The sequence below is a fragment of the Motacilla alba genome, chromosome 5, assembly GCF_015832195.1.
Source record: "Motacilla alba alba isolate MOTALB_02 chromosome 5, Motacilla_alba_V1.0_pri, whole genome shotgun sequence".
NCBI classification, from domain to species: Eukaryota; Metazoa; Chordata; class Aves; order Passeriformes; family Motacillidae; genus Motacilla; species Motacilla alba.
The window spans coordinates 39946589-39958327 of NC_052020.1; the positions used below are offsets into that span (position 1 = coordinate 39946589).

The window sequence follows — 11739 nt, forward strand, 5'->3', positions numbered from 1 at the left end:
AGGGAAGGCAATGTGGTACAAAAGAGTTGCTGCTATGAAAGAAGCAGTGGTCATTGAAAAGAGGTTGTCACTAACCTTGGGCTCCCATAAATGCAATCAGAGGATCAGAATTCCTGTTTGAGGCTGTGGGTGGGCATAGGAACAAAGAGAAGGGTAAGATCCATGTGTGCTGATTGCTATCAAGACAGGGTCACTTTAGTGAGTTGTTTGGGGTATTTTTAAAGCAGCAGGTGAGCAGGGAAGAGTGCATGGTTTCGATCTCAGGGAAACTAAGGACCCTAGTCTCCTAAAGGCTTTGCTGCACACCTATTTGACCCTGCTTGTCTTTTGCCCTGTTAGGGTTCTCCAACCTCTCCCTTGGAGACCAGATGAGCCTTCTGCAGAGTGCCTGGATGGAAATTCTCATCCTGGGCATTGTGTACCGCTCCCTGCCATACGAGGACAAGCTGGTTTATGCTGAGGACTACATAATGGATGAAGAGCACTCACGTCTGACAGGGCTTCTGGAGCTCTACCTGGCCATCCTACAACTGGTGCGCCGCTATAAGAAGCTCAAGGTGGAAAAGGAGGAGTTTGTCACACTCAAAGCTCTGGCCCTTGCCAACTCAGGTACAGCCCCGGCCCAGCCAGTCTTGCAACCAGCCAGCCAAGGTTCATGCTGTTATTTTACCTGGGAGGAAACTAGAGCCTACTGCCTAAGAATCTCTGCCTGTGTCATGCAATATTCTCAAAGCTCCACTCCAAGCTGGAAAGCAGGGAGAAATGAGGCTTACTGCTGCTAGAGCCCCAGCTGTGCTCTGACTCTGTAGTAGGGAGTGGAACAGACAGGAATGGACTGGTTGATGGTTTCAGGTAGTGAAAGGGTCTGTGGAGGCCTTTTCCACTAGCAAGCTGACTCCAGTGCCATGAGCTCAGAAAAGAGAGCCCACTTGCATTTAACTCCATAGTGTTGATGAGATACAGCAAACAGGGTAACTCTCATCCCAGTTTCAAAAAGCCATGGGGCTGGGGCTGCCTGGCCCTGTCCTGGAGATGTTGAGGTACCAGAGACACTGAATCCCCTTTTAGCTGGGAGGCAGTGTGGATGTAGATTGCAGCTCTCAATCCAGCAAGGCTGCATTGTATCAAAGCCAGCCAGACACAGATTTGCTCAGGAGTCCCATCTGAAAGGGAATCGGCTAAAGCTACTGTGTAACAAGGGCTCCCTCTACATCCCCTGAGTCTCATTGTTTCACATCAGATCTCTTTGCCAAATTTGCATCATGCAGGTCACAGAATTCACCCTTGCAGCCCAGCCCTGAAACCAGTACCTGTGTTTGGCTAAAGCCCCTTTACAGAAAAACACCCAGTGCAAAGCTGGAAGGATTAAAAGAGGGGAAATCTTAATCTTGCTTGGCAGATGACTCTAATAATTAATCATTCTCTCAGGTTTTTTGGTTGGGTTTTTTTTTTTTTTAAGGCACCCTATCTTAATGTTTGTTTGCTTGGGTTCAGCCTTGAAAGAATGATCTTTGTTGAGTTGGATCCTTTGACTTTGGGTCTTTTTATATCTGACAGCTTGACATGATAAATTTCCTGTTCCATAGTTGTGTTCCTTGGCTATAGATATATTACTTCAAGCGTAAAGACGTGGTCCAAAATTCTGTGAGGCTGCCTCACCATTTTACACCATTCTGTCCCCATTTGCCATCTATCCACTCCTTAACAATAGCAATATAAAAGAAAAAAAAAATTCCTTACAGCTCATTGATAAAAATGTTGAGTAGCAGCTGACTTTTCTACTGATCCCTGTGGATTTCCATGAGAAAACTTCTTCTTCAGGGATGATTCATCACTGATAGCTACTGCGAGATCTGTCATCTATCCAGTTACTAATCAATTGAAAGTGTTCTTTATTGATATTGCATAGTGCTAATTTTTTAATGAGAATGTCCTGTGGTCCTAAGCCAAGTGCTTTATAAAAACCTAAGTCTATTATATCTGTGCAGTTAACTTTATCAACCAAACTTGTAATCTCATCAGAGAATGAAATCAAGTTTGTTTGACAAGACCTCTCTTCTCAAGTATCATGTTGACTGGCAGTAAAATCACAGAATCATTCATGATGGAAAAAACCTTTAAGATCACCACTTCCAACTGTTAACCCAGCACTGCCAAGTCCAATGCAAAACTATGTCCCTAAGTGCCACATTTACATGTCTTATAAATGCCATCTTATTAGTCTTAATTGAATGTCACCTTTATTTGTTCCTTTCTTCTGCCCTGGTTCACATCAAGCTAGCATAGAAATTATCAGGTAAGACCTAGGAAAATGTGTGCATCATTAGAACATTTCCAGTCATCTTGAATTTTGTAAAAATACCAAGACTTACTAATCATTAATCTGCCCTGGATGACCCCCAGCCAGCAATTTTAAAACTCTTAAAGCCAAGTTATCCAGCTCTGCTGGTTTCTGTGAAGTTTGTCCTAATAGTTCTAATATCTTCTTGCATAAACAACAGATTATGAAGTCTTCATCACCTTCATATAACACAGGTATATAAAGCTTCTCTTTTCCAAATAAGACAGAAAAACTCATGGAGGACTTCTATCTACTCTGCACTGCTATTAATAGGTTAATCATCTCCAGTTGGAAAGAGTCCCCCTACAAATGATAATTTTTCTTCCATTCCTTAAATATTTATAAAACTTCTTTACTGTCCTCAGCCCTTTTAGACATGGCTTTTCCTCCTATGTCCTTCATTTCCCTTATGGTTTTTCTGCACTTCATAACTTTGTTATCTTTTTCAATTTCTCATTTAGTGCTTTTTCAGTTTTAATTGCTGCCTTCACTTTGCCAGTGAACCAGGATGGGCAGATGGCCAAGGCTAGCCTGTCTCCTCTGTGCAATGGTGGTGGCTATAGGTGATATAATCAACTTGTTAAAGAACCTGTCTACCAGGAGGGTCACAGAACTAAACAGGGAGAAGGGCTCCTCAGAGAGGCTGAAGTGCTAAGCTAGCAGTTGTGACAGGAGAAGTGCCACACTGGGACATTTACCTGGCCTGTGCTCTGGACACTACTGTCAAGTTCTTCACAGTGCAACAGAAGCACTCTCTGCTGTTGTTGCTCACTGTGCTTTCAGCACTAAGGCCAGAGTAAACCTTGTGAGACAGTCTCCACAGGAGTGGAGTAACACTGAGCAAAGACACAGCAGAACAACCAACACTCATCAGATGCTTTGAGGTTCCGTTTCCAGTGCTGTGGAGTAAAGAAACCAACGTAAGTGTCAGGAGGCACAGGCCAAAGCGTATTCTCAGCTGGATGACAAAAATCACTCTGACTTCACTGGTTTCTCCTAGTGCAGCTAGAAGTGTAGTTATATAGAAGCATAATCCACAGAAGTCCTGCTTTGTTATTTGTATTGAAACATATGAAAGCAAAGCGTGGTTTTTTTTTTTTTTTTTTCATGTAATTAAAGCTTCTCCTGACACACACAGGTAAGGAAGCTGGAATAGGGCAAGTGTATTTTTCTGTTGTAACTTAATATTGAACCTTCGCATTCTTGTAATGCCAGTTATTTTTCTTAGTGTGTTTTTGACAGGGATAAACTTACAGAGCCTGCATGTGTGTGCTTGCATGCAAACAGCCAATTCTTAAAATGGGAGGAAAGCAGTTTGGGCCAGGCTTCAGCTCCCTTGGATCAGAGATAGGGCTTAAAGATGAACACCTAAATTAACACCTGTGCTGCCTAAAACTTCTTTCTGCTTTCCCTCCCACACAGATAAATTCTGGATGTAACTGCTCACGCAACCCAAGTTCTAGGGACTTAAGCAGCCCTGTGTATACTAGAACCCTTTGGTTCTATGAATTAAAACAAATGAAAATAGAAGTGAGAGCTCACTCGCTCTTCACTAGAAAAGAAGCTGACAGTAGGCTGATCTCTGAGTCCTCGGTGTGACGCACCAGCAACACACCTGCTGGGATTGGCAAAGATAATTCAAGGGATCTCTGTCTAGTAAGTGCATTCTAGAGAGCTGAGGAATGAACTCGTAATTCCCAGAGCAGCAGGCAAGTCCCAGACAATATGATCACCCATTTTTTGACAGAGTAGAGGTGATGTAGACCTAATTTGTTACCCTTCAGAGTCAGCAGTCCATTTTTAAGCATTCCTAGGTCCTCTTTCCTTAGGAAAAAAAAATATCAACCTATGTATTGAGCAGCCCTCTAGGTTAGCATACAGCACATGTTCATTTTAGGACATCCCAGAGTGGCCGAAATTTATTTCCCCTTTTTCTTTTCTGCAATGCATTTTAATGCTAAAATGGAGTGAGCAATGTCCGGACCTGGCAAAGGGATGCATAGCAAATTCTGTACTGATGGGTCCTGTGAGGTTCCCGTTCCTGTCAGAAGCTGCAAAAACAGAGGTGAGGAAGCAGTGGGCCTTGTCCATTCTCACACCTGCCCTGTATCCTATGCCAGCAGTGCTGGAGAAGGGCTCCTGGTATGAAGCCCAGCTTCTCGGCCAGCTGACCCTCAGGGGCATGGTCAGGCAGCCTACCCCCACCTCAGTGCTCTGATAGCTGTAAAAATTCATAGCTATTGATTTCGTAATTAACAGTTTATCAATGCCATTGACACCAGTTCACTGATGGATTGCAAGGAAATTAATCCTGCAATGTTGTTTTATTTTTTGCAGTCAGCTGCCAATTTTGAGCTTCTTTCAGCAGAGTGTAGTGGGGGTGGAGCAGGCTTTGAGCTTTATTTCCCCAGTTTTCTCTCACTGTATACACTTATTTACTGCTGTTAAGTCTTGTCACCTTACAGAAGCCAGATGGCAGAAGGGCAGTTTTGGGATTCTGTCTTGTGTAGAGCAGCATCAGTACCCACAAGGAGAGCACCCACTTTACCCTGACATGGCTGATTGCATGGTAATTCTAGCACCCACTGGGATCTGCAAACTCTGACAGGCTGTGATTACTTCTCCCCTTTGTGCCCCTAGCCAGAAGGACATTAAACAGAAAGGATAGAAGACATTCCAGCTTTTGATACTTCCAGTCTTCAAAATGACCTCTGTGGCTTGGCAGGAAACAGATCACACTCACTTCTCTTGGATTGTGTATGGAAATTTTTCAGAGCTGCTACCTGGCTGGGAGAAGTTGCCAGAAGTTGCTTCTTCCTCCCTACTTTTCAGAATCAACCTCTGTGTCTAGCTCAGGTCACTTTGATGACCTAGCAGCCCTCTTCTGAGCTTCTTTGCCTGGTCTCTTGGATAAAAAGTGTAAATGTATCGAGTTGTTCTTCAGTAGGCTTCTTGGGAATACTTCCTTTAATACTTTCTTAATTAGTGCATTCCTTGTGAACAGCTTCTTAAACAGCTTTCTTGCTAGACATAATATTTTCCCAACTGTTGTAATACGTTATAAATCATGCATCATAAATAGCATTTTTACCATAAATGTATCATACAAAATTCACAGTCTCTAATTTGTGTTGTGCTCTCCATAAAGATGACACATGTTTCTAGAGAGATTTTGGCACTTCAGTCAGCTTTCCTCCTCTTCACTGCTGTCACTCTGGGGAACCCGTGTCCTCACATTTGTGTTTGTGTGTAGGCTGAGACTACACTGAGCCTACTTTGCCACAAAGCAAAGCCCAGGCTGTGATGGTAGGCAGTGCAGTTACATGTGCATGTGTGCTTGCCATACGGTCCTTTTGCCATTGCGTCTGGATTTGTTGCCTTGTGGCAGGAACCTTTATCAATAGGTTCAGTATTGATTAAAAGTCTCTGGACAATGAAGACGAGGCATCAGTGTCTCCAGCTCTGTCATGGCTGTAAGAAAGAAGCATGTATCAGCAAGATGAAAAAGGAGAAAACCTTTGGTGATGGTGTGCCTCTCTGCTCTTCGGTGCTGCCCTCTCACACCATGACATACCCACAAATTTAGCAGTCCATGTTCAGTCTGGTTCCCTGTCTCAGCCCTGTACTGGGTTCTTACCAGCTAGCTACCTTTGCTTCACAGACACACCAAGGAGCCTTGCAAACCCTGCTAGCCCCTCCAACAGCTCATAGAAATCTGACTGGCAGCCCAAGGGAAGAGGCCTTGCAGAAGGAGGGGGTTTCCTTTATTTCAGCAGGAAGCTCCTTGAGCAGCTGCTGGCAGTCTCTGAAAGCAGGGGCATATGCACAAAGGTGTGTCTGGCAACACCCCTGGGCACACTGGTTGTGACCTCCTGGGGCTTTTCTGTCTTGCTGACACCCTTAGCAGCTGCACAGCAATTAGGCAGTTTAGACAGATGAAGCGCTGTAGCAATGTTAATTATTCTTAATGAGATTGCTCCCAAGCGGCAGCACAGCAGCTGCTGCCCCTTGCAGGGTGACTCTCCCCATAAGGAGCATGCAGGGCAAGTGAAAGTGCAAATCACAAAGGCCCCAGCCTGACCCCTTCATTGCAGTGGGGTGGCTGGTCAAATGGGTAGCACACAGGGCACGTGTGTCACCCACCTACTCCTGGCAGCCCTACTGTCCCTGCACTGCTAGGGCCAGCACACTGGGCTGCTGCCATACTTCATGCAGCAGCACCACACCTGCCAGCTAGCTGTTTTTTCCTGCTTAAGAAACAAACAACACCCATCACCCCCTGCCTGGGGAAGGTTGGGGGGGGGGAGGGGGAACAAAACCAACCCAAAAAACTCTCACAAGAACAGATAAGAAGGAAAGAAAACATCATTAGCTTCAGAACTATAAAGGATTTCCTTTCTCATGTCTGACTTGTCTGTTTGCTGTCTTTTCTCCCTCACCCCAGACTCCATGCACATAGAGGACATGGATGCAGTGCAGAAACTCCAGGACCTTCTCCACGAAGCCCTGCAGGACTACGAGCTGAGTCAGCGCAATGAGGAGCCCCGGCGAGCAGGCAAGCTGCTCCTGACCTTGCCCCTCCTGCGGCAGACGGCTGCTAAAGCTGTGCAGCACTTCTACAGCATCAAACTGCAGGGCAAGGTTCCCATGCATAAACTCTTCCTAGAAATGCTAGAGGCAAAGGTCTGACAGCCCCAGCACCAGCCGACAGTGGCCGGGGAACAAACTAGAAACAAAGATGCAGACAATGGAGCAATCCAAACAGCAGCAGCAGCCACCGCCGGCTTTTATCTCCAATCATTTATTATGGAAGAATTATTTAATGTCTATCTGTCGGCGTGACTGCAGAATCTTGTGTACAGGAGGGGGGAAACTTTTAATCAGTCACCTGTTTCTCTTTTTTTTCGTTGTTTTCTCTGTGGGAAATACCAGATTATGCTCTTGCACTTGTTGAGGCATCATGGGGGCTCAGCCCCTCTGATCAGTGATGCTCTCAGCGCTGTCCAGGCTGCCTGCTCCCCAGCACCCTCTGCCAGTTCTGGAGGGGGAGTGGGGACAGAAGCAGGAAGAGAGGAAGAATAGAGTCAATATAAACTTTATCTGCTGGTGTTACGAGGGGTCAGTTAGAAAGGGAAGCAGCCACGGTCCTTCTTTTTGTCACCTTTCTGCCTCTTACCATAGAGTAGATGCTCCTTTGGTGAACAGTGCTGCTGGACCTCTCCTGAACAAAAAGGCTGCCTCCCAGACTCCTCTAACACTTGTACATACAGGCCCCACTTCTTACTGGGAAAGATGCTCCTAACTGTGTAAGATATTCTGCAACCTTGTACAGTGTGTCATTATGCCTGGCTAGTCCCTCCCGTGTACAATCCCCTCAGGCCCCTGAAGAGGTAGGATGTATGTCCCTGAGAAAATGCGAGTCTTTCCCAAATGGCAAGAGAGAAGAGCCTGATGTTATGCTTCAGTGCTGGGTTGACTTCATAATCTCTGCATCCTCTCCTATGTGGTGCTAACTACAATTCTTCCACACTTTTCACCCCATAGTGTATCACACCTGCCTCTTCAGCTCAGCTGAGTGCCATTCCCCACCTGTTCCTTGTGGCAGAGAAAACAAGGCTTTGTCTGCATGGTTACTGCCCAAGTAAAAATACACCCCAAACCAGATCTTTCCTAGGCTTCATTAGAGCTCTTTGGCTCCACAGAGACTTTAGGCTTATTGCCAAATTCTAGTTAGGAATCAAGGGCACTGCTTTTCAGAGGAGGCAGCTCTAGAGCCTGAGAGATTGCTTTCTTGTGGCAGGCTAGGGAAATAAATTAGAGGATGGCATGAAACTCCTGATACTCCAACTACTATCTTCCCCTGCCTCATCCCATTATCCTCAACAGCAGGAAAAGAGCTAGCATAGATTATGCTTGGGGGGTGGTAGGAGGTTCTCTTGCTGATCAGAAAGCAAATAGCTGACCTTGAGGTATTGGGAGAAGAACAGGAGGAGTGTTTATTTACTCTTATGTAACCAGGTTCCTGCTGTCTCCAAGACCTGGTTTAGATTCTGCTGCCTAAGCCATAACTGCTGCATTCCCAGTAGCCAGAGGGGAATGTAGGTGACTGACAAAACTGACTGTTGGTGTTCTCTGAAACTTTATTTTCTAGGTCACTTAGTTTTAAGCCTGAGCTGACAAAACCTGAGTGTATTCTCTTTTTTTGTGGTCAACAGCATGGCACTAGTGGTGAGAAAAAAACCTCTGATCTACATTTGAGACGCCACTAACTCTACTGTGTCTGTTATCCTCAAGCTTCCACCCCTTCCTGGCTTTCCCAGGAGAAAGGTGGTGTGTCAGAGGAGTAAATTGCCCTCAGGAGGAAGTCTTCCAAATCAGGGTTGAGGTGTGTGATCAGAGACACTGGGTGCTTGTTTTCTGCTAGAGCAAAATGTGTCCCAGCAGGGCTGTCAATACTGCAGAACCCTGCCCTGGCAGGCTCAGACACGGGGGTGCTGGCGTGGTGACCTCTCAGCTCTCATAGCCAGCCCACACCTTGAACTTTAGTTCCATTTCATCTCCTTTGAGTTCTTCCTATGCTACAAAGTCACTTATCTTGTACTCACTTGATAAAGGAATTGTCTTACTTCAGGCATATTAGTAAACCACCAGAGACCTTAGGGGCAGAAGGCACATTGGAATTGGAACTCTTTCTGTGCTCACAGCAGTAGCAATTACACAGTAGCTTTGTGCTTCAAGAGGATACTTGTGCTTCTCTCCTCCACTCCCTCCCAAAGGCAGCTGGGGAGAAAATGAGAGGCTTTTGGTTGCACTCATGATCCGTGTACCTATCTGTGACTGAGGGACCAAAGTGAAATGCATGCTACCATTACAGAGCCAGCTTGCCATGTGCTGCACTCTGGCAACCCTTTCTGGCTGTGGTATAATTGCTTTCACAGATGTGCTGGGTTGCATTATCACCTGTAAGTTTGACTCACTCAAGCCCTGCTGCAATGCTGCCAAGTGCCACCCAGCTGAGCCGCAGCACGTTGTGTCCCAGCCTGCTGTGCAAAAGTAGCTGGCCCAAAATGGGTTGAAAAGATCCTAAGAAGCAATTCTTACTCTGTTGGGCCCTGCCAGAAAGGTCACTTCTCACACGCCAACACACCCACCTAATCTCCCCCCTCAAAAAAATCCCAAAACTACCCAAAAACAACCTCAAAAGGCTCTTGTAGCTTTGTTGTATTTGAACTCAGGCCTGCTTTCCATAACAGGAAACTATCTACAAAACATGGTTATGGAGAGCTGCCGAGTTAGCTTCTAGCTCACAGAGACTGCTGCCTATTTAGATTAGGACTATGGGATGGAGGCAACTCCTGCCTTGGCATAGCAATATGAAGATACCAAATACATTTTTTCCAGGAACTTCTTTCTCTATTAAAGCTGCATAATGTTGGAGCCCATCCAAATACTCTCCACTGCTTGAAGATAATATGCAGGGAAATGTTTTCATTTCTTCTGAAATAGGATGGGAAGTGAAGCAGACAGTACTTAGGATATATTAAACTCTCTAACCAAGGAATGCAAACTCTTTCCCAGGAACTGGGACACAAACACCTGTCCGGATTTAACCTTTAAAAGGCTTGTACCATCCTGAATTGGGAAGCAGATCAGGTCTCTTGAGCCCTTCAAACAAGTGCAGGAGTCACAATCATCTCTTTCCAGTTATTCTGATCTGCTGTGCATCACTAATACTATCACACTGACACAGCTGAGGAGCATTTCCAGCTACACAATGGGCTGGGATTGCAGAGGAGTGTAACAGTGTAGTCCCCCCAATGCACTTTGAAGTAGGAAATGAAGCTTCAGCAACTGCTTAGGTCTTTGAATGCTCACAGTCTCTTACAAAACGGTCTGGGGATGTGGAAGGTGAGACATGAACTAGGAGATGGGTTTTTGGTCAGCAGTCTTTATGCTGCTCATTTGTAATATAGAATTCACAGAGTCAGTGTCATTCAGCTGTCCTTCTTCATGGGGCAAAAGATGATGGAGCTTGAGCCTTGGGACACAGATGGGCTCTGTGACTTAAGGAAAAGAGGAGCAGTAGAGGTAAGTACATCAGTGACAGTGAATAAACCCACACCAGCAACTCTGGTAAAAGCAGCTCCAGCCCCTGATTTGCATGTGTGGATAACAGAAACTATGTACCTGTCAGCTACTACAAACGGCAGTTCTTCCCAAGTGACCAGCTCTTCTGTTTTGGGCACATTCTTCTCTGGGAACAGCAGTGTCTGACCTGTAATGCAAAAGAAATTTCATGGGGATCAATTAAAAGGTAAATTACCACTCTGAATTTAGGTTTCTAGGGAAACTTGGGCATTACACCTCGCAGCAAAACTGTGAAGCTACAAGAAACGTCCCCACAACAATCAGAACCTTGCAGTATTGCTCATGCTAAGGGGGCATTATTTTTCTCTTTGTAAGCTATGTCATCTTTCTTTTTAAAACTATTATAAATATATAAAATAAAACATGCTTCACCAGAAACATGTAAGCAGCTATTAGAGGGACAAGTAATTGAGAAAGACCCTAGAATGTAACATGTTGAGCTTTTATTACCAATCGGAGCTATAATCAATCATATGGCCAAAGGCTGCTCTGTTGTTCTTGTGGCTGGGTTACATGGAGAAGCCAGAGAGAGACAGAGGCTGTGAGAATGATGCAGGTAGTCATAGACAGTCAGTGAAATAAACAGTATCTACTTAACTATTATCTGCTCCTAAAAAAATAACAACCTGTTAAATAAATTGTATTCCTGTGGTACAGGTCATTTCAAACAAAGCAAGAAATAAAACAAAGAAATGTAAAAACGAATGCAGACAGAGTAATGTTTATTGTGTTAGGATCTGCTCTGTACTGTCCATTGGGATGCACATGGCTCCACAGAAAAGGCCAGCCGGGGAAAACCGTGATATATCTGTATTTGCTGCAGAAGAGCAGGAAACCCCCAGCCCTCTCACTTTCAAATGTTTTCATGTTTTCCCATATAAAAAAAAATTCTCAGCAAGCTTCTGAGTTTTTGTGAGATGAGCTTTGCTCAGAACTTTTAAGACAGGCACTGTTGCCAGTCTCTGCCACAGACCAGTTCATTTCTTCCCCTCACTCCTTTTCTTTCCATGTTCTACACTTCAGTGGTGCAAGGGATAAAGAGGACCTAGTGATGAAAAAATCTTGAAGTTGTTCCAGTGGGGAAAAAAAACACTCTAATCATAAAATAGACCACTGGCTTAAACCCAGCAGTGACATCATGAGTGTTGCAAGCATTACAGCAGCTGTCCAGTGCTTATGAAGTGGATGCAAGTGCTAAAGTTGTGGCATTCACAGTGATCTGCTGGTCAGGCAGCACAAGAGGGAAAGCT

At 45.0% G+C, this 11739-nt stretch overlaps 1 protein-coding gene across 5 annotated transcripts in view; it reads left to right on the forward strand.

Moving 5' to 3' along the window:
- ESRRB (estrogen related receptor beta) overlaps nt 1-11060 on the forward strand; it is a 126087-nt gene extending 115027 nt beyond the window's left edge. For 4 of the 5 annotated variants that reach the window (XM_038137448.1, XM_038137445.1, XM_038137446.1 and 1 more), the window contains 2 exons: nt 340-609; nt 6786-7255. In XM_038137448.1, the coding sequence (XP_037993376.1) occupies nt 340-609; nt 6786-7030 (515 nt within the window). In that variant the 3' untranslated portion in view covers nt 7031-7255. Of the gene's footprint in view, nt 1-339; nt 610-6785 lie in introns of all 5 variants that reach the window. The other variant, XM_038137443.1, reaches the window with a different exon arrangement.
- The last annotated feature ends 679 nt before the right edge of the window (nt 11061-11739 follow it).